Source organism: Primulina tabacum, chromosome 8, assembly GCF_025594145.1.
Source record: "Primulina tabacum isolate GXHZ01 chromosome 8, ASM2559414v2, whole genome shotgun sequence".
Taxonomy (NCBI): Eukaryota; Viridiplantae; Streptophyta; class Magnoliopsida; order Lamiales; family Gesneriaceae; genus Primulina; species Primulina tabacum.
Genome location: NC_134557.1, coordinates 7,927,144 through 7,948,215, shown reverse-complemented (window position 1 = coordinate 7,948,215; position 21,072 = coordinate 7,927,144). Strand labels below are relative to the sequence as shown.

At 37.8% G+C, this 21,072-nt stretch overlaps 2 protein-coding genes across 2 annotated transcripts; one reads left to right on the top strand and one right to left on the bottom strand.

Annotated features, from left to right (window-relative positions):
- The first annotated feature begins 12,657 nt into the window (after positions 1-12,657).
- On the top strand, positions 12,658-13,817 carry LOC142554499 (uncharacterized). The gene is made up of 4 exons (XM_075665168.1): positions 12,658-13,008; positions 13,164-13,274; positions 13,375-13,455; positions 13,543-13,817. Exons 1-4 carry the CDS (start codon positions 12,754-12,756, stop codon positions 13,615-13,617), a joined length of 522 nt encoding a protein of 173 aa, XP_075521283.1. The 5' UTR covers positions 12,658-12,753; the 3' UTR covers positions 13,618-13,817.
- A 1,146-nt stretch (positions 13,818-14,963) lies between these two features.
- LOC142554833 (flavanone 7-O-glucoside 2''-O-beta-L-rhamnosyltransferase-like) lies at positions 14,964-16,485 on the bottom strand. The gene has a single exon (XM_075665504.1). The coding sequence runs from the start codon at positions 16,355-16,357 to the stop codon at positions 15,035-15,037; it is 1,323 nt and encodes a 440-aa protein (XP_075521619.1). The 5' UTR covers positions 16,358-16,485; the 3' UTR covers positions 14,964-15,034.
- Positions 16,486-21,072: the final 4,587 nt, after the last annotated feature.

Here is a 21,072-nt window from a genome sequence, read left to right as displayed (position 1 = left end):
AAGAAATCTAGACATGCCTGGTTTCGTTTCGAAAGAAAACGAAAAGAAGAGACGAGACGGCGCGGAGGAGACGGAGTGGCTTGCTTCTCTACCTTTCTTGGCTCTCGATTTTTCTCCCTTTCTCCCTAGCTGCTATCCACGTTTTTTCTACTGAAAAGGGGTCTTATTTTCGGTGGAGGTGGAGGGGGGAGTGATGGTTATGAAGGTGAGGAGAAGGGTGCACAAAAATAGGATCATATCAAGACCAAGTCCACTCCCCTTTTGAATTTGAATTTTGAATTGATATCAAATGAGTTGGTGGATGGTTCTAGGAGGTGGTGGCCGAAATTTAGCTTGATTCTAGACTAGGATATGTCCATTTATTTAATTAAATTGTGCTCCCAAAAATCCTAGAATTATCCTACTAATTACATGCAAAGAATTGGTCAAAGTTGGTGAGTTGGAAAATGAATCTTCTAGCACTAAGGGTGGCCGAAAAATGCATGATAAAATAAAGGGAAATGTTGATTATCTAGTCAACTAATAATCCTTGAAAGCCTTACTAATCCTTTAAATAATTTAGTGAGCTAACCCCTTAATTTAATAACTTAAATGAGTTCATTTCTTAATCACCTCAAATAATTAAATTAAATCTTCAAACCTTCCTTTCTAACTTAAATGAACTTAGTTACTAGCTAAATTAACTTCTGGAAATATTTCTCAAATCTTAAATTCTATCTCAAAACTCCAACTCCGGTCCGGCCTCACTGAAAATACTGAAATGCTAAAAATCAATATACTGAACTGAAATAATAAATAATTAACTTCAAACAAATGCATTTAAAATAATCATGCAATGAAGTCAATTAAATTTAAAAATCTAGAATTATGCATGGCTTATACGTCTACTGATTTACGGGTTCTACAATCCTTCCCCCCTTAAATAAATTTCGTCCTCGAAATTAGAACTCACCGAATAACTCAGGGTATCGACTTCTCATCTCCGGCTCAAACTCCCACGTAGCTTCCTCCTCTGAATGGTTGAGCCATTTGACTTTGACTCGCTTAACCAACTTGTTCCGAAGTTTCTTCTCCTGTCTGTCTAGGATCTGCACGGGTCTCTCCTCATAAGATAAGTTCGGAGTAAGCTGCAACGGCTCGAAATTCAGCACATGCGAAGGATTTGCCATATACTTCCTCAGCATGGAGACGTGAAAGACATTGTGTACTCCGGCCAGATTTGGCGGAAGAGCCACACGATACGCTAGCGTCCCAACTCTGTCGAGGATCTCAAACGGTCCAATGAATCTCGGACTGAGCTTCCCTTTCTTGCCAAATCTCATGACACCCTTCATAGGTGCCACTTTCACGAAGACATGATCGCCCACTGCAAACTCTAACTCTCTCCTCCGCTGATCGGCATAACTCTTCTGTCGGCTCTGGGCAGTCCTCATCCTATCACGGATCTTGACTACTACATCTGCTGCCTGCTGAACAATCTCTGGACCCAACTCTGCTCTCTCTCCTACTTCATCCCAATGAACAGGAGATCTACACTTGCGACCATACAGCGCTTCATACGGAGCCATACCTATGGACGACTGGAAACTGTTGTTATAGGTGAACTCTACCAATGGTAAGTTCGACTCCCAACTCCCAGAGAAATCAATGACGCAAGCACGGAGAAGATCCTCTAAGATCTGAATAACTCGCTCCGACTGTCCATCTGTCTGCGGATGGAAAGCTGTGCTAAACAGCAACTTCGTACCCAAAGTCAAATGCAAACTCTTCCAAAACGAGGAAGTGAATCTGGGATCTCTGTCGGATACGATAGAAACTGGAATACCATGGAGTCGGACTATCTCTCGGATATACAGCTCTGCATACTGAACCATGGTGAAAGTCGTCTTAATAGGCAAGAAGTGCGCTGATTTGGTAAGACGATCTACAATCACCCAAATAACATTCGATCCTCTGGCTGACCTCGGCAATCCGGTCACAAAGTCCATGGTAACATTCTCCCACTTCCACTCGGGAATAGGGAGAGGCTTGAGCAAACCTGCTGGTCTCTGATGCTCGGCCTTCACTAACTGGCAAGTCAGGCACTCGGATACAAAACGCCTGATGTCCTTCTTCATTCCTGGCCACCAATACAATAGCTGCAGATCTTTGTACATCTTCGTACTCCCAGGGTGAATAGAGTACGGGGACGTATGGGCCTCTGATAAGATGTCTGCTCGGATAGAATCACTGCTAGGAACCCATATCCTATCTCGGTATCTCACAATACCGTCGCTGACTGAATACAAAACACTGCCCTTAGCTTCATCTCTCTTCTTCCACTGTGCCAACTGCTCATCTGCTGCCTGACCGCTGCGAATACGGTCAATAAGAGAGGACTGGATAGTCAAGGTAGATAAACGAGGAACTCTACCTCGAGGGTAAGTCTCAAGATCAAACCTCTGCATCTCGATCTGAAGAGGTTTCTGCATCGTCAAATGAGCCATCACTGCGACTTTCCTGCTCAAAGCATCCGCAACTACATTAGCTTTACCCGGGTGGTAGCTAATGTCACAATCGTAGTCTTTCACAAGCTCCAACCAACGTCTCTGACGCATGTTCAGCTCCTTCTGCGTAAAGAAATACTTGAGGCTCTTATGGTCGGTAAAGATCCGGCACTTCTCTCCATACAGATAGTGCCTCCAAATCTTCAAAGCAAAAACTACGGCCGCTAACTCCAGATCATGGGTAGGGTAATTCTTCTCATGGATTTTCAGCTGTCGAGAAGCATACGCTATCACTCTCCCATGCTGCATCAAAACTGCACCTAAACCAAGCTTCGAAGCATCGGTATAAAGGACAAACTCACCAGATCCTGACGGTACAGCCAAAACGGGTGCTGAGATAAGAGCTTGCTTCAAAGTATCGAAGCTCTTCTGACACTCCTCGCTCCACACAAACTTTACATTTTTCTTGGTCAGTGCTGAGAGTGGAACGGCGATAGAGGAGAATCCCTGGATGAATTTCCTGTAATATCCTGCTAGCCCAAGGAAACTGCGGATCTCGGATGCATTCTGAGGCACAACCCAATCTCTGACTGCTGCAACTTTTGCGGGGTCTACCTCAATACCACTGCTAGAAACAATGTGGCCCAAGAACGCCACCTTCTCTAACCAGAATTCGCACTTACTGAACTTTGCGAATAATTTGTGCTTCTGCAATGTCTGCAACACTGTGGTCAGATGCCTGCTGTGCTCCTCCCGATTCTTGGAGTAGACGAGAATGTCATCTATGAACACTATCACAAACTGGTCAAGGTACGGCTGAAATACGCGATTCATGAGATCCATGAAGATCGCTGGCGCATTCGTCAGACCGAACGGCATCACAAGGAACTCGTAGTGACCATAACGAGTCCTGAAAGCTGTCTTCGAAACATCAGCACCTCTCACCCTCAACTGGTGATAACCAGAACGCAGATCTATCTTGGAGAAAATCGAAGCTCCCTGCAACTGGTCAAACAGATCCTCAATCCTCGGCAGTGGGTATTTATTCTTCACTGTAACCCTGTTCAACTCCCGGTAGTCAATGCAAAGCCTCATCGTGCCATCCTTCTTTTTCACGAATAAGACCGGCGCGCCCCATGGAGAAAAGCTCGGGCGAATGAACTCCTTGTCGAGAAGTTCCTGGATCTGCTTCTTAAGCTCTGCCATCTCTGTCGGTGCTAGACGGTACGGCGCTTTGGATATCGGAGCCGTACCTGGCATAAGCTCAATGGAAAACTCCACCTCTCTCTCTGGTGGCATACCAGAGACGTCTTCGGGAAAAACGTCTAAGAAATCTCTAACTATCGGAACATCTGAGGCTGACTGGCTGGGTTCCTCGGGGACAGATAAAAAGGTTGCTAGAAATGCCCGACACCCTCTATGCATGAGCTTCCTAGCCTGAACATAAGGAATAATGCGCGGTAAAGGAAAGTACCTGTCCGGCTCAAATAAGAACTGCTCCATTCCAGGCGGTCGGACAAGAACGGATCTCCGCTGGAAGTCTATCAACACTCTGTTCCTCAATAGCCAGTCCATCCCTAGGATGATGTCAAATTCCAGCATCGGTAGCACAATCAGATCCGCATAAACAAGATTACCGTGCAGCTCAAGGTCTATATCTCGGATAACATTGGTAGCTGTCATCTCCTTGCCTGACGGCAACACTACTGAAAAGGCTGTATCTAGCCCAATGGTCTGGATCTTGAGAAAGTTTGCAAAGACCTCCGAAATAAATGAGTGAGTGGCCCCTGAATCTATCAAGGCCTTGGTAGCGGAACCAGATATAAAAATTCTCCCTAAAAGAGCGGAGCTCTAAGTTGAATCCCACTACAAGATCTAAACTTATAGACATGCAAAGGTCTAGGTTCCTCTAGCTTAATTTCCCCGAAATAAATCTGAGTAGAGCATGCAATCCTATAACAGTTCTAAGTTCAAAATCTAAATCCCGATTCCCAAAATGCTGAAATTCGAAGAATAACTTAAAGTTTAAAGGTACCTGTCAACAACATAGTCTCCGGGTTGGTTTCCGCGGCATGGAGAGCAAAAACTCTGCCTTGGGTAGGCAGATTCCTCTGAGGACACTGCAGCAACAGGTGGTCTGGACTGCCACACTTAAAACACTTTCCTGAGCCAGCCATACATGCTCCAGGATGGCGACGTGAGCACCTGGGACAGACTGGGTGCTCCTGAGTCCTCGGGGCTGGGCGTCCCCGCTGCTGCTGCTGCTGCTGCTGCTGGCCTCTGTTCCTGGGCGGTCCATGAAAAGGCCTCTTATTCTGCTGCTGATGCTGATGAGGAGGAGGGTGGTGCGGTGCCTGGACTGGGCGCTTGCCCTGGCAATCCCTCTCGATATCCCGCAGATCCTGCTCTGCGGCTAAGGCCTTGGAGACGGCAATCTCATAAGTAGCAGGGTCAGATACCCTAACATCCCGGCGCAAGATCGGCCGTAAACCCACCAGGAAGTGCATCAGCTTGGCTCTGGCATCATTCGCTATCAGGGGCACAAAGTGACAGCCCCTCTCGAACTTACGGATAAACTCCGTAACCGACATATCCCCCTGTCTCAGACTCATGAACTCGGTGGTCAGCCTGGTGCGAACCTCCTCAGCAAAATACTTGGAGTAGAAAACCTCCGTAAAGCGGGTCCAAGAAAGTGTAGCCAATGTCAGGGCTACCGAAGCTCCTTCCCACCATAAGCGGGCGTCTCCAGTGAACAAGTAGGTGGCACATCGGACTCGGTCTGCGTCCTCCAGCTCCATAAAATCGAAGATAACCTCGAGGGATTTGATCCATCCCTCGGCAACCATGGGGTCAGATGCCCCAGAGAATTCCTTCGGGCGCATCTTCATGAATCGCTCATACACAGCCTCGGGCCCTGTCGGCCTGGCTGCGGCTGCGGCTACGGCTGCGGCATTGCCCCCCGCAAACTGTGCGAAGAACTGTGCCATCCCAGCTAACATCTGGGCACTCATGTCCGGTGGGGGCGGTGGAGGAGGTGGTAGGTCTCCCTCTGGTCTACGCTCCTCCCTGTCTTCTCGGCGAGGCTCCTCCTCTCTGTTGCGCTCTAAAATGCGTCTAGGGGGCATACTGTTCCAACATAACCCATACGTAACTAACATGCATAATTCCATAATTTATTTTAAATGAACTCTGAAATACTGAAAATCTGGAAGCATGCTGACAAAATAATTCATGCTATAATTGAAATGCTGAACAAAATGCTGAACTGAAAAACTTACAGACCAAAGGCGTGGCTTCGTGAGCTTCTCGCGGTCAGTAGTAGTGAAACCCTATACAGAACCACCGCTCTGATACCAACTGAGAAGGCCCTCGCACTACTTGCTTGAAAATTTGCGGAAAATTAAAAATTTTCTTTTTAAAAGAACTTAAATGGCCTCGTTCATAAAATCACTGGTGAATCAAGTTCAATATTTCAAATTATTGCAGCGGAAGAAAATCAAAGTTTTGCCAACAACAACGATTTTAAAATATCCAACAACTGATAAAAATTGTTTGCGAAGAAAATAACAACTGCTGCTCTGAGGTCCTCGGGTGCCACTACTGCCGACCCAAGCTGGCTCACTGGTCCCCGCCCTCGGCCCTGGCCTCATCAGTACCTACAACAATCAAGTCTAGTGAGCCTAAAGACTCAGCATGCATAAATCGCAGGTAACGAGTAAAAATCTGAATTTAAAATATGCATGTGATAAAATATCATGTCCTGAGGCATACTGAAAATAATCTGTACTGAGCAATTATAATACGTGCATAACTGAACTGGAAGTCACTGTAAAAATATTTGCTCCTTGGAGCCTGTACTGAAATATCTGGTAAAATTTTCTGTTGAGATTATGTTTTACGCCTGTGGCCACTGCACTAAGCTGAACTGATCGGTAACTGGCTACCGGGGAGGCTGAAACTGAACTGAGCTGGCCGGTCACTGGCGACCGGGTGGTACCATACTGAACTGATCGGTCACTGGCGACCGTATAAAAAATAACACTCCCACATAGTGAATGAACCACAAGCCATATCGCATAAATCTCAAAAATAATCATTTTCTATTTAATGCACGTAAAATAATTAACTGGCGTAATGAAAATTCCTGTAATTTTACCAACTGGATTGGATTGGATCGTTCCCAGGCTCGCTGCAACCTAACTGTGCCATGAAAAATATGCAATAGCTTAAACATGACCAACTATGAAATTTACGTTCAAAAGATGCGACTATGACGCCTAATGACTTCGCATTTAATCATGACTCCGAGCCAACCTGAACCGACACCGAACCGACGTATAGTCATGATTAAAATACGCTGAAAAATCATAAAATAACGTTCCTAAAATGATAGGGTCGAAATCTAGGTGAAATGGAGGCCAAAACACGAAACGCTCTTTCGAGAGTCAATTTGGCACATTGCACCGTAAATTCTCGTACGACCTCAAAAATGATCCAAATGACGAACGATCGAAAACATGACCTTCCTAACTCAATGAGGCACTGTCCAGTCCAAGGCCATGGGCTAAAAGCCAACCAAGAACTCAAACAAGCCTTCTAAACGACACAGCAACTTGCTGTAATTTCCAGCAGCTGCGACCTTGCTTGCATCGCGTCGTTTGCGAGACTTTTGGCCATTGGGGCTTGAACCACCGACCAAAGCCTCTCCACAACGTCCCAAGGAGTGATTTGAACCATGGCTAAGGGCCCTAGGCCAGCCACAATCCGCATCACCCCAAATCTTAACCGAAGGGTCCAACCGAGAGCAACGTGCATGCGTGTGTAGTGTTTATGCTATGATCGATGTCTTGCGTCGTTCCAGTGGCCATTTGATTGACCATGGCACGATCTAGACATCTAGGAGCATGATATGAACCGTGGCTAAGGGCCATAGGCCAACCAAGATCCACACCAAGCCACAAAAGAAACGAACCATATGCTGAAAAATGGAAGGGCCGAATGGGGAAAGGGGCTGTTCTTGTTGATTATTTAAAAACCGATGAGCCATGGACCAAGCCACCAAAAGGGAGACTTAGTCACGTCTTAGACATGCTAGGGAAGTGATCCAACCATGGCTAAAGGCCCTTGGGGCAGCCAAGATCAGATCCAACCCCTAGACAAGAAACTGAAATTTCGAATCACATTTCTGCACTTATGGGGAACTTGCTGTCATTTCGGTTTTCCAGCAAGTATGGGGCTGGTTTGAATGGACCAACATGGTCCTAATGCATCCTACTACATGTATAAAAGCCGCCTTGGGAGCCTGGAGTCGATCCAATACCTGAAACTCACAAACCAAAAGAAATCGTGAAGCTTGCCATGAAGAGCCGAAATTCTGCATGTGTGTTCCCAAAATATTTTGACATGTATCTCGGTTTTTGCTTGCTAAAACATGATCATGTACTGAAAAATAAATGATAATATGACTTGATTGAGGTTTGAAAGAAATCTAGACATGCCTGGTTTCGTTTCGAAAGAAAACGAAAAGAAGAGACGAGACGGCGCGGAGGAGACGGAGTGGCTTGCTTCTCTACCTTTCTTGGCTCTCGATTTTTCTCCCTTTCTCCCTAGCTGCTATCCACGTTTTTTCTACTGAAAAGGGGTCTTATTTTCGGTGGAGGTGGAGGGGGGAGTGATGGTTATGAAGGTGAGGAGAAGGGTGCACAAAAATAGGATCATATCAAGACCAAGTCCACTCCCCTTTTGAATTTGAATTTTGAATTGATATCAAATGAGTTGGTGGATGGTTCTAGGAGGTGGTGGCCGAAATTTAGCTTGATTCTAGACTAGGATATGTCCATTTATTTAATTAAATTGTGCTCCCAAAAATCCTAGAATTATCCTACTAATTACATGCAAAGAATTGGTCAAAGTTGGTGAGTTGGAAAATGAATCTTCTAGCACTAAGGGTGGCCGAAAAATGCATGATAAAATAAAGGGAAATGTTGATTATCTAGTCAACTAATAATCCTTGAAAGCCTTACTAATCCTTTAAATAATTTAGTGAGCTAACCCCTTAATTTAATAACTTAAATGAGTTCATTTCTTAATCACCTCAAATAATTAAATTAAATCTTCAAACCTTCCTTTCTAACTTAAATGAACTTAGTTACTAGCTAAATTAACTTCTGGAAATATTTCTCAAATCTTAAATTCTATCTCAAAACTCCAACTCCGGTCCGGCCTCACTGAAAATACTGAAATGCTAAAAATCAATCTACTGAACTGAAATAATAAATAATTAACTTCAAACAAATGCATTTAAAATAATCATGCAATGAAGTCAATTAAATTTAAAAATCTAGAATTATGCATGGCTTATACGTCTACTGATTTACGGGTTTTACATGTGTGTTGTAAGAAATTTTGAAGGGTCCATATTGTTGTGGAAGAGTGCATAAAATGTAGTGCACAAGAAAAGTCTCAGACATTTCCACTTTAAGTGTCTTGAGCCGAGCCGCTATGTCCCGCATTTTCATGATGTGTTCTCGCACACCTCTCACACTGGTGAGCCTTAATGAAGAGAATTCCATAATTAGGGTACTGGCAAGTGCTTTATCTGAAGACTGAAACTGTTCATCAATAGCCTTCAGTAATTCTCTGACATTATTATGCTGATCGACAGAACCACGCATACCAGCAGAGATTTTGGTCTTTATGAACATTACGCAGAGTCGATTAGATCGCTCCCATTTTTCATAAAGATCAACATCATCCGGAATGCTGTTTTCAATAATAGCAGATGGTTCGTCTTTCCGTATAGCATAATCAATATCCATCCACCCCAATTGAAGAAGAATTCTTTCTTTCCAAATTTTATAATTATCGCCCTTTAGATCGGGAATGTCACATTTCATATCAGAAAAACTCGCAGGTTGCATAACTGCACAAAATATAATATGCTTAAAATTTTGAAACAGTATCATGTTTTACCAATGTAATTCATGTTTTTAAAAAATCTAGTGACATAAAATTTGCCTGTGGGCTAAAATTTTAATTCAATAAGATTTTTCTGTAACTTTATGATAAAACTATCAAAATGTATTTTCCTTAACTCCTGTGGGTAAATTAAGAAAAATATAATTTGATATTTTAACCTAATTAGTTATATAAATATAATAAAAATCCATGTGGGGAAAAATTTATTATGTCTATATAATTAATTACAATTGTTGTCCATTATGTGATCCAAATCCTCTTAATGTATAATTTTTCATAATTAAGGATGCTGTGGCTATTCCTCAATTATTTAAAATTATACCGTTCACGGGACAAAATTTTGGCTTTACTTAATGCTTTATATAATAATTATTTCGCAATCAACACTTTCCAAGAGTGCTCCCAGGAAAGATAGGTAGGGCTAAGGCCTTTTAAATACCTAACTCCTAGTCAGAGCAACATTCATCAGGGAGACCAGTGGCTAGTCAAGGCAGTTTAGACCGATCTATGAAAAACTCCCTCAGATCATGTTTTCTCACGTCACTTTATAATTATTATTCATCTTAATTATCCACATTTATGTGAATCTTTATAAGCCAAAATTTTTCATTAAATAACTTTATATTCATATTTTTACTTAATATGAACAAAAACGTTCCCCATCAGTTTTTCTCTTCAATCAGAGTAGTGATAAAGTAAGGATCACATTTACGTGAAAATGTGGGCTCCTCATCAGTTTTTCTCTTTTATCAGAGTAATGATAAAGTGAGGATTATTTGCCCATTTGTGAATATCTGAAATATTTTATTTTAAATATTATATTCACATCTTACTTGATATGTTCATTTTAAATTATAAACAACTCAATATAATTTAATATGAACATAATGTGAATATTGATTTACAAAAATATTTTTCAATACAATTTGCATTTAAAAAACTTAAAAATTAAATGCAAGTATAATATTAAATTTGCATATACACATCAAACACTTATCCATAATATTTGATATTATATGTAACATGCAAAAAATAATTTCTAAACATGTATTAGAAATTACGCTGAATTTGGAAATATTTTAATGTGTACAAATTATTTAACCAAATGCTATATATATACCAAATTATACATATAACTTAATAACACATTAATTATTTATTATTATTATTATTATTAAAAATAATAAAATAAATAAATATATATATACACATATATTATAACCGACACATCACACATGCACAATCAATATATGTTGGTTCCACTTAATTAATTATTTTAATTAAAAATAAATAAATTAATTAAACATTGCATTGAAGTCTTCACGTGAGATGTCCCTTCAAATTGAATGATTCCATTTGAAATACAAGACATCTCCTTTACATCACTACGGCATCTTTACATCTTCTCCAAATTTTTCAGAAACCTTCCGCCTCCAATTTTCTTTTCTCAAAATTTTGAAAAATAAAAAAAAACTGTATATTTTTATCTTCAAGGCTCCAAGGTGCAACCGAGAACAAATTCTCAGGTAAGTTTCTTATGATTATTATGTTCGAAATTCAAGTTTCAAATTTTCATATGTAAATTCCCAGAAGCAAAATTTTCAAAGCAGAGGTATCACGGCTCTGATACCAAATGTCAGATTTTTTTCTCAAAATCATGTTTTTTACGTATACATGAACATGAAAAAATATATGCGGAAGCGGATCGAGTGTTACCTCCGGCCATTGAAAATTTTGATTTCTCTGATTTTTTTCTCGGTTGAAGCCTTCTAAGCACTGCACGATCTCTTTAGATGGTGTATATTTCTTATGAGGTGTATATGCTTAGGGACCTCAATCGTTGCTATTTATAGGCATCTCATACTATCAACGAGAAAATTTGGGAGCATGAATTTCAAAAGAAGATTCGTGTACGTAACTTAATTTTCTTGGTCGTCGCCAATTTCAATTTGTACACGCTATGTGTCACGTTTTTCTTACATGAGTATGACCCGGATCGTCACCTTCAAGCATAAAAAAGACATTGATGTTACATGGGTATATTTATTTTCAGAATACATGTTCGAATCACATAAATTCTTGTTCGCCGTGATTATTTTGTTAAGTAATCAAGCCAAGATTGAATTCAATGCAAGCCAAATTTGAATTCAAAACACACCATTTTGGAATTCAACAACACAATTAACACATGGTTTGAGTTAGTAAAATATAGTAATTAGTTTGATTATGTAAGCAATGATGTTTTAATTTTTGTTTTATTTCTTAAACTTCACCTATAAATAATCATTCATTCTTCATTCCAAAATTACACCAAAAAAACAAAATCATCTCATCTACAATCATAAGTGTAGAAGTTTGACAAACGATTTAGTGTTAGATTTCTTAAGGAGTGTTTCTTAAGGAGTGTTTATCCTTGGAAGGAATAGGATTAGTTGAGAGAAATTGAGTGTTAAAATTAAAATGTTCTGAGTGAAATACTTTGTATTCTCAATTCTCTTGTCTTCTTTGTTATTAATTAAAAAGTTATCTCGACGTAGCTCAATCTTGGGGTGAACCACTATAAATATTGGTGTTAATCTTATTCATTGTTGATATTAATACGATATCTAACTAATATTACCTCGTTTATTTCCCTGATATCCCAAACATATTTCTCCTAATTCTTGGGTAATATTGTCACAAAAAGGTGCAGATGTAAAATCCAAGAAAGTGAAGTTTCTTGAACATGTCTCAGAGAATAACATACAAATCCTAGCTACTTTGTCTTGGCCCCCAAGGCCATCATTTCATCTGTGTGTTGGTGAACTTTTATTTTCTACACAGGCAACGAAACTTTCACCCCAAGCACCCCACTGTACAGATAAATTAATTGTAGAAAACATACAAATAAAGACCCTTCAACCGATATCTGCAGAAATCATTCTTGTAACTGTTGCAAGCATATAATTATCTATCATATACCCTTTAAACTTTTCAAAGTATTTAATTTATACTGCAAATTTAACATGCGAGAAGATATAAAATAATAATCCTACGATGAAGTAAAGTATAAGATTATTTTTTACATTCTCATTAAAAACGACATTGGGCAGTATGGTCATTACCCTCATTGCAAGATTTGTTGTCGAGAAAGCAAGATGGTTCCATATATAATTCCACAGGTTGCCTTGTTTTAAGAATATGTAAACAGGAAAAAAGAGAAGAATTGAGGAAGCATCGATCATTCGTAAATACTAAAGCAAAAGTACATACAAAACAAGAAAGAAAAAAGATTTTTAAGGATTTTGTAATGACAACACAAAAACAACAGATGTTTGATCAGACGGTTCCAATGCCGCGTCCCCAGAACTCCAGTTCCATCAACCATATCGACAGCGCTTTCCTAAATGAAGACATAGATGAAGAGATGACAAGATCAACTTTAACCGCCTTTCGTGTCAAGGAAGAAGAGATTGAGAGGAGGAAAAACGCGGTCCGAGAGAAAATTGAGGTTCATTTAGGCCGTGTGGAGGAGGAAACGAAGCGCTTGGCTGAAATTCGTGAAGTAAGTTTGATGAAGAAAACCATATATATTCACCTTCGTAATTTTGATGAGTCTGCAGTTTAATTTATATAGTTCAAAGCTGTATTTCAACCTACTGCATACGTATTGATTCGGTAGTTTGGGATCCTCTATGTTTGTATAATAACTTATAATAGGAGCTAGAAGCTTTAACCGATCCGATGAGGAAGGAAGTTGCGATTATTCGCAAGAGGATCGACTTGATTAACCGAGAGTTGAAGCCACTGGGACTTGGCTGCCAGAAGAAGGTGAAGTCCACAATTTTTTAACGTAAATTTAATTAGAGTGTATCTCGAAAATGTGAATAGATACAAGGATGTTTCTTCATCGTTTAATGTAATAACATAGGAAAAGGAATACAAAGAAGCCATTGAGGCGTTCAATGAGAAGAACAGAGAAAAGAGTCAGCTTATTTGCAAACTAGTTGAGGTAATTTTGTTCATCTTGCAGAATCTTGACTTAATTTAATTTCACTGATTCGGAATCTTTATTTATTCATGTGTCTTTGTTTGTTAGTTGGTGACTGAAAGTGAGAAACTGAGATTGAATAAATTGGAGCAGCTTAGCAAGAACATAAACTCCCTTTGCTGAGATCCAAGAACTCATCCACTGCTGATTAATTTGGTTGTCCGATTGCCACTAAATTTTACTCTCATTTGCTGTTTTTCATCCTTATATTTATCGATTGTTGATACTTTTCATGATTATGATTAAAAACTTAATGTATACTTGGTTTGAAATACAAATGTAACAAACTCAATCATGACGTTTATTGGCTTGAAAAAATGATCCCAATACTGTGCATGCACGTCATTCATTACCTTGCTTTTGTGTCATTCAGTACCCCAAGTATCGGCCTCAACTCGCAAGGCTCTAACTTTGCTGGCAAGTACCTTTTACATGTAATATATTATTATTTGCAACTTTATAAACAACTAGTAAGTAACACGTATCTTGAACAAATGTTGTACGACATAATTTATAAGGAGTATGTGGACATAAAATACTAATATTGAGTGAAATCGAAAGTTTCATTGTCTATTGAAAATTCATAAAAAAAACATTATCAAATCTTTTCTTACATAATTTTCAAATTTTGTGTAATCTCTGTGTGATTATTTTGACTAAGTTTCATCATCTTTTAACTGAAATCATCAATTTTTTTCGTTATCTTGAATTTGTATGGTTTCTTCTTTGGAACATGATGGGCTTTTTTACTTTTTCTGTGGTTTTGTCTTTCCTTAGTGCTTGTTGTCTTCTTATCTTCATGTTATACTTGTTTTGCCTTTTTCTTTGCGTCATTTGTGTTCGTTCTTTTCATGTCTTCATTTTGTATTTAATTGATGTTTCGATTCTTTCTTTTCTTGTCAACATTTCTTTTGAGTAGTTGTGATTTCTCCGATTCATCCACAATTATTGATGTTATTGTATTTTTGATCGATATTGACTTTGAAAAAAAATTTGTGATCGTCTTCGCTTGGCTGATCAAATATCGTTACATGCTCCACATTACCTTTTTTCTACAATATAAATTTTGTAGTTATCGATAATATGTATTAGATTATTATAATGTTATTCAAATAAATATTTAAATTCACCTAAATATGCATATCAATTATTTTTGGATGGATCAACCAATAAACGTCTTAGCAACATCTTCGAACAATGTCACCCTAGCTATTTCATTTTCATCTCGGACCAATATTGTTATCCGATATCTTAAAAATTAATTGTGAGAAAATCTACGCAATAGACATATCAACAACAAACTAAATAAAATGAAGTACTTCATATATAAGATATATTTAAATAGAAATACAATCCATTATTAGAACCCTTACATATATATAATAATATAATATATATATATATACACACACACACACAAAAAGCATATATAATATTAATATTTTTAACATATATGCTGGGGAGACTATATTTCATACATTATATAATAAGCTCACTTCACTGAATTTGGCCCTACCAAAGAATCGAACTTGCAATTTTATCAACCTTGAGCAAGCTCCACGAGCCTTTTTACAGCTGCATTCATTTCAAATTCACAATTCCCTCTAACCTCACTACTCAACTTATCCACGTTCTTCTCCATCTCTTTTCCATCTTCCTCCACCAACACTTTTTTTATCGCCCTCGCGATCTGTCCTCTAGTATACCTTCTCCCATCTCTCCGAACCTCAATCCCAATTCCAAGTTCGGTGACCAACCTCGAATTCATCGGCTGATCAAGTTGCACCGGAATTGTAATAACAGGTACTCGACATGTTATCGCCTCCAGAATCGAATTCCAGCCACAATGGCTCAAGAACCATCCAACACTCGAATGACTCAATATTTTAGCTTGTGGCGCCCACCCTTCAACTATCATGCCTCTATCTCCGACCCTCTTCCGAAACCCCTGTGGCAATGCCTCGTCTAGATTCATTTTTTCTCCCACGGGAAACCTAACCACCCAAATAAAAGACACCCCACTTATTTCTAAGCCTAAAGCAACTTCTTCTATCTCTTTTTTTGTTAGAAAATACTCACTTCCGAAGGATACAAACACCACGGACTTGGTAGTTTTCTCACTGAGCCAATTCAAGAACACAGAGTCGTCTGGTGTTTTAACCGGTTCTTGAACAAGAAACCCAACTGGGACAACCTCTTTATTCACTAATTCAGACAAGTAATTAATGTAAGTAGCTTCAATCTGATTCGAAGAGTTTATTAGTATAAAAGAAGCCGATGACATTTCGAAGCATTTTAGGAATCTCTCCTTACTCTCATTACTATTTATTATAGCATGTATAATCTCAGAATTCTCTAGGTCGGTCTCTGGAAATCTGAGTGGCTCAAATGGAAACTCCATCTCAGGATGAATGGAGTAGTGGGCTACGAACGAAAAGCATGCAGCACCACAAGGGAGGAGAACAACGGAATTTATTCCCTCTTCAGAAGCCACCTGTGGCGCCCATGGCTGCAAGAAATCATAGATTAAAATGTCCGGTTTAATGGTTTTAAGAATGTTTCGAAAATTTTCTTTGGATTCATCGAATGCAGCTTTGAGAGTTGGCATCAAATGTGTTGGTAGGTTCTTGGTAGTATGGTATTTTTTGGGAAGTTCAGTGGAAGAAAGGTGAAAATCCACGAATTCTAAAGAAGGGTCGAAGGTGGACTTTCTAAATGACTCTAGATTCACCGGAGTTGAACATAAAAACACATGAAAATTTCTGTGAACGAGCCTCTTGGCGAGCTCCGTGAAGGGGGATATATGGCCGTGAGCTAACCATGGAAACATCAAGATTTTGTAATTTTCCTGCTTACCCGACATGATAATTTGGGTTCTGTTGAATCAAGATTCGAAGGTGTGAGAATGGTTTGATGGGCATTTGGTTTCAACAAGATTTGCACCTATATAGTGCAGGTTGATAGTTGGCACCAGCGAGTTCTTGATGACAGTCAGACGTGTCAAATATTTCACATCAAAAGTGCAATAATTTTACTTCGTGGCGCGATTCAAATCATACGTGCATGCATTTAAAAAAATCATACGTGCATGGATATAATATCATGACGTGTTCGGTTACAAATGCACGAAAAAATATTTAAAGAATTTAGGCATGGTTCGGGAGTATGAATCATAAAAATTGTTAAAAACAAAACGAAACTTGTTGGAACAACATAGAAGAATCTTTAAGAATCTTTTTAATACTGAAAGAATAAACCAATTTTTTTTTTTAAAATAGAAAACCAAAGTTGTGTTTGTAAAGGTCACTTGGCTCAATAATGTTAGGTAAAGTGGACCTACTGGATTTAATGAAGGTGGTGGCAGAAGAAATTTTGACCCATTTGGAAACTATTTTTACATCATTTTTTGTTTCTATAAATAGGTAATTTATCATTTCATTTCAATCAACCCAAATCGAATCAAATCTTCTTAAATAAAAGACAACAAAGTATTGTGAGGTTCTTTTGTGATAATCAGAAAAAATATTTTCTTGGTTATACTCGAAGATCGGATTTGTGAGAATTTGAGTGTTTTATTGTAAATACTTACAATATTTTTTTCATGTTATAAAATATTTGCAATAGTTTCGTGGACATAGCATATATTGGATAAACCACATAAACCTTTGTATTCTTGTTGTTTATCTTATTCTATTTTTTGATACTAAATTATCATCATGATTATCATTGTTTCGATGTAATCCCTGACAATTGGTATCAAAGCCTTATTGTAAAATTTTATAGAATTCTGAGTAAGCTCTGTGAATTCATTATCTGAAATTCCACATCAGAAAATATTTTTGAGATTTTATATGACGTCTAGAGAAGTGATGGCCAGAGATGATGGATCGAGACAGGGAATCAACAAGTTCGACGTTATAGATTTCAAGTTCTGGAGGTTACAAATTATAGATTATCTGTATAACAAGAAGTTGCATCAATCTCTATCAGGAAAGAACTCGGACAAGATGGAGGATGATGACTCGGAGCTCCTTGACTGATAGATGTTAGGTGTAATATGACTGACATTAACAAAAAACGTGGCACATAACATGGCTGAGGCACAAATCACGAGAAAATGATGTCCATTTTTCGGATATGTATAAGAATCCATCAGCAAACAACAAAATACATCTCATGAAAATGTTATTCAACTTTAAAATGGAATAACGTGCTTCGGTGGCTAAAAGCATCAACGAATTCAACACGATTGTTTCTCAACTAACATAGGTTGAAATAAAATTTGTTGATGAGATTCATGTACTTATTCTTTTGGAGTCTTTACCAAATAATTGGGAACCGATGCAGGCTGCGATTAACAACTTTGTTGAAAAAAGAAAGCTACAATTCAATGATGTCATATATCAAATTCTTGCCAAAGAAGTTTGCATGATTGATTCTGGTGAAGGGACATCATTGAGATCTACTCTAAATCCCGAGAACAAAAGAAGGGACATGAGTAGGGAAAGGACTTCTAACCAATAGCACGGTAGATACAAGTCAAGAAATGAAAAAAACAAGTAACTTCAAAAACAATTGAAGTGCTGGAGCTATGGTCAGACTGGTCACCTAAAAAAACTGCAAATCAACAAAGAATAATGCTAACGTTGTTACTGAAGAGGTACATGATGCTTGGTCTCGACTCTCCCAGGTCCTTCATTTGAGATCCCGGGGAAGATGACCAACTTCCCTAAACAATCTGATCCCCCCCTCCCCCCAACAACAGTACTCCCAAATCAAAAAAAGAATTGATCAATAGTAAATAATTTTTAAACAAATAAATAAAATTATTACAATCCATGGAAATCCCAATTGATTATTGGGTTATGTACTCGAGATCTTCGTTTTACACCACTGGTAATCGTGATATATTCGATACTTACATCGCTAGTGATTATGAAAAAAATTCTGACTAATTGAAAGTCTTTGGAAATAGTTGGTGTGGGTGATGTTCGGATGAAAATGTCAAATAGATGTGTTTGGAAAATAAAAAAAGTCATACATGTACCAACTCTCGTGATATCACTTGGAGGCTCAAGATACTATATCACATTTATTGACGATTCAAGCAGGAAAGTTTGGCTTTATTTTTTGAAAAATAATTATGATGTTTACGAAACCTTTAAAATGTGGAAAGTCATGGTTGAGAATAAAACCAACTTGAAAGTAGGATCATTTCATCATATCAGTACTGGAAGATTGAGTCTTGATGCTTGAGAAGATTATTGGAAGTAAGAATCTAGTTGACACGCTCACGAAGGTTGTAATCATTGACACGTTAGACTGCAAGTATAAATGGAGAGATATGAGTTGATGCATTGATGAGTGTAAAGATATGATTGAAGTCAAGTCTTCAAGTGAGATAAATGTTAGGTAAGGTGGGATCAACTGGATTTAATGAAAGTATGAGGCAGGAGAAATTTTGACATGTTGGAAACGTGTTTTCACATCATGTTGAGGCAGAAGAAATTTTGACATGTTGGAAGCGTGTTTTCACATCATGTTTTGCACCTATAAATAGGTAGCTTACCACTTCATTTCAATCATCTCACATCCAACAATTTCAAAGCTACTTAAATAAGAGATAACATAATGTTGTGAGATTCTCTTGTGAGAATAAGAGAAAATATTTTCTCGATTATACTCGAGGGTCGGGAATGTGAGTGTTTTGTTGTAAACACTTGTAATATTTCTTCATGTTATAAAATATTTACAGTAGTTCCATGGATGTAGCTTATATTGTGTGAATCACATAAATATTTGTGTTTTTGTTGAATATAATTCATTCGGTTGCTATCTGAATTTGTTTATTTTTAGTCTATTACCTATCAAAATGGATTAAAGTGGAGACAAATTCGGGCTTGAACTTACTGTCCAAAGAGAACTCTACAAATCCTTTTAAACAATTACGTTTTTTTGTAAACTACTCCAGGAAGCACTTGAGTGCTCTTTAGGGTTCAGAAAAATATCGACGAAAATGTGTCATTAATGTCTAAATTAATAAATTTAGTAACTATCACTAAAAAAAACGGTTGGATTAACGACGATTTTTGATAAACCGTCGCTTACTTTAGTAGGCGGCGGTTTTTATATAGCGACAGTTTTTAACAAAACCGTCGCTATCATTCAATGACGGTTAAGTTAAACCGTCGCTTAAATTAGCGACGGTTTGTATGTAACCGTCGCTAAATTAGCGACTGTATTTTTCAACAAAACCGTCACTAATTTGTAACGGTTATTGAGAAACCGTCGGTAATAGAAGGCGACGCGACCTCCGGTTACGGACTACCAAACCGTCGCCTAACCCTTTCGACGGTTTTAGCGACGATTAAAACCGTCGCTAGCCTCTTTTTTTTTTTTAGTGTATAGTTTAATCTTTGTTTCCCGATGCAAAGCTAGATTTGATTAGATTAAAAACTACTTCAAAATTCGATTATAGTTTTTATAATAATTCTTTCAATTATTTTGAGTTAAAAACAACTCTCACCCTTTCCCCAACCTTAAGTTGTTTATTATGTGTAAGTGAGAATGTGACACTTATTTCTTATCCTTGGGAGACTACGATGTTAACTGCGGTGTTTGTGAATGAATTGGTAAATTACATATTAAAATAAACTATCTATCACACATTTAAGTCGAGAAAAATATTTTTTGGTTCCTGAAATTCTGTTTAAATAGCGTATATATAGATCAAAATATGATCATTTTTTAAAGAAAATTTATCTAAAATATCTATTTTACCCCTTCATCGAAAAAATTATGTACTATTTAGTTGTTTTTATTTATGATAAGGTATTCTAAGATATTGTGTATTAGATTATGACATATGCAAATAATTTTAAGAATGTGTATCTTGTGAAACGGTCCTATGAATTTATAATCGTGAGATGTGTTGATCTGATCCATAACTATCATGAATGATAATACTTTTTTCATAAGTTAGGTTGGTTTGGAGATTCGTCTTATAAAATTGATCTGTGAGACTGATTTTAAACAACATAATTGATAGATATAAAAAAAGTATTATTGTTATTAACAATGCTTCCATCTTGAAAGTACACGAAACAATCTTTTCTTTCGGGATGGAGAATGGGGAATTAATCAAATGTTGGAGTAACCCAATAATCAAAATGAGCAGATCGGCTTATTGACAATGAATTTTTATTTTTAACAGTGAATTTTTATTTTTAGTTTTTTAATTTGCATTTTTTTTTTCAATTTACAATCCTGTTAATGATGAATTTGCATTTGAGTAATGTAACTTGCATGTTTTTTTTTATTTTTGGTCTTTTTTTTACTGGATTCCGTCGTGTCTGCCAAAAATTGCTTATCTGCGGACGTGGATATTGACTTGGATTTTTCGAAGAAAACTTGTATATATATTGTGATTGTTTTTTAGAAATACTATTTGGAATGAAACACTACGGACTACAGTAAACAAAAAATGACCAAAAAACATGTAAGTTACATTTTAAAAATGCAAATTCACCATTATAGGACAAAAAATTACAAAAAATGCAAATTATAGGACTACAATGC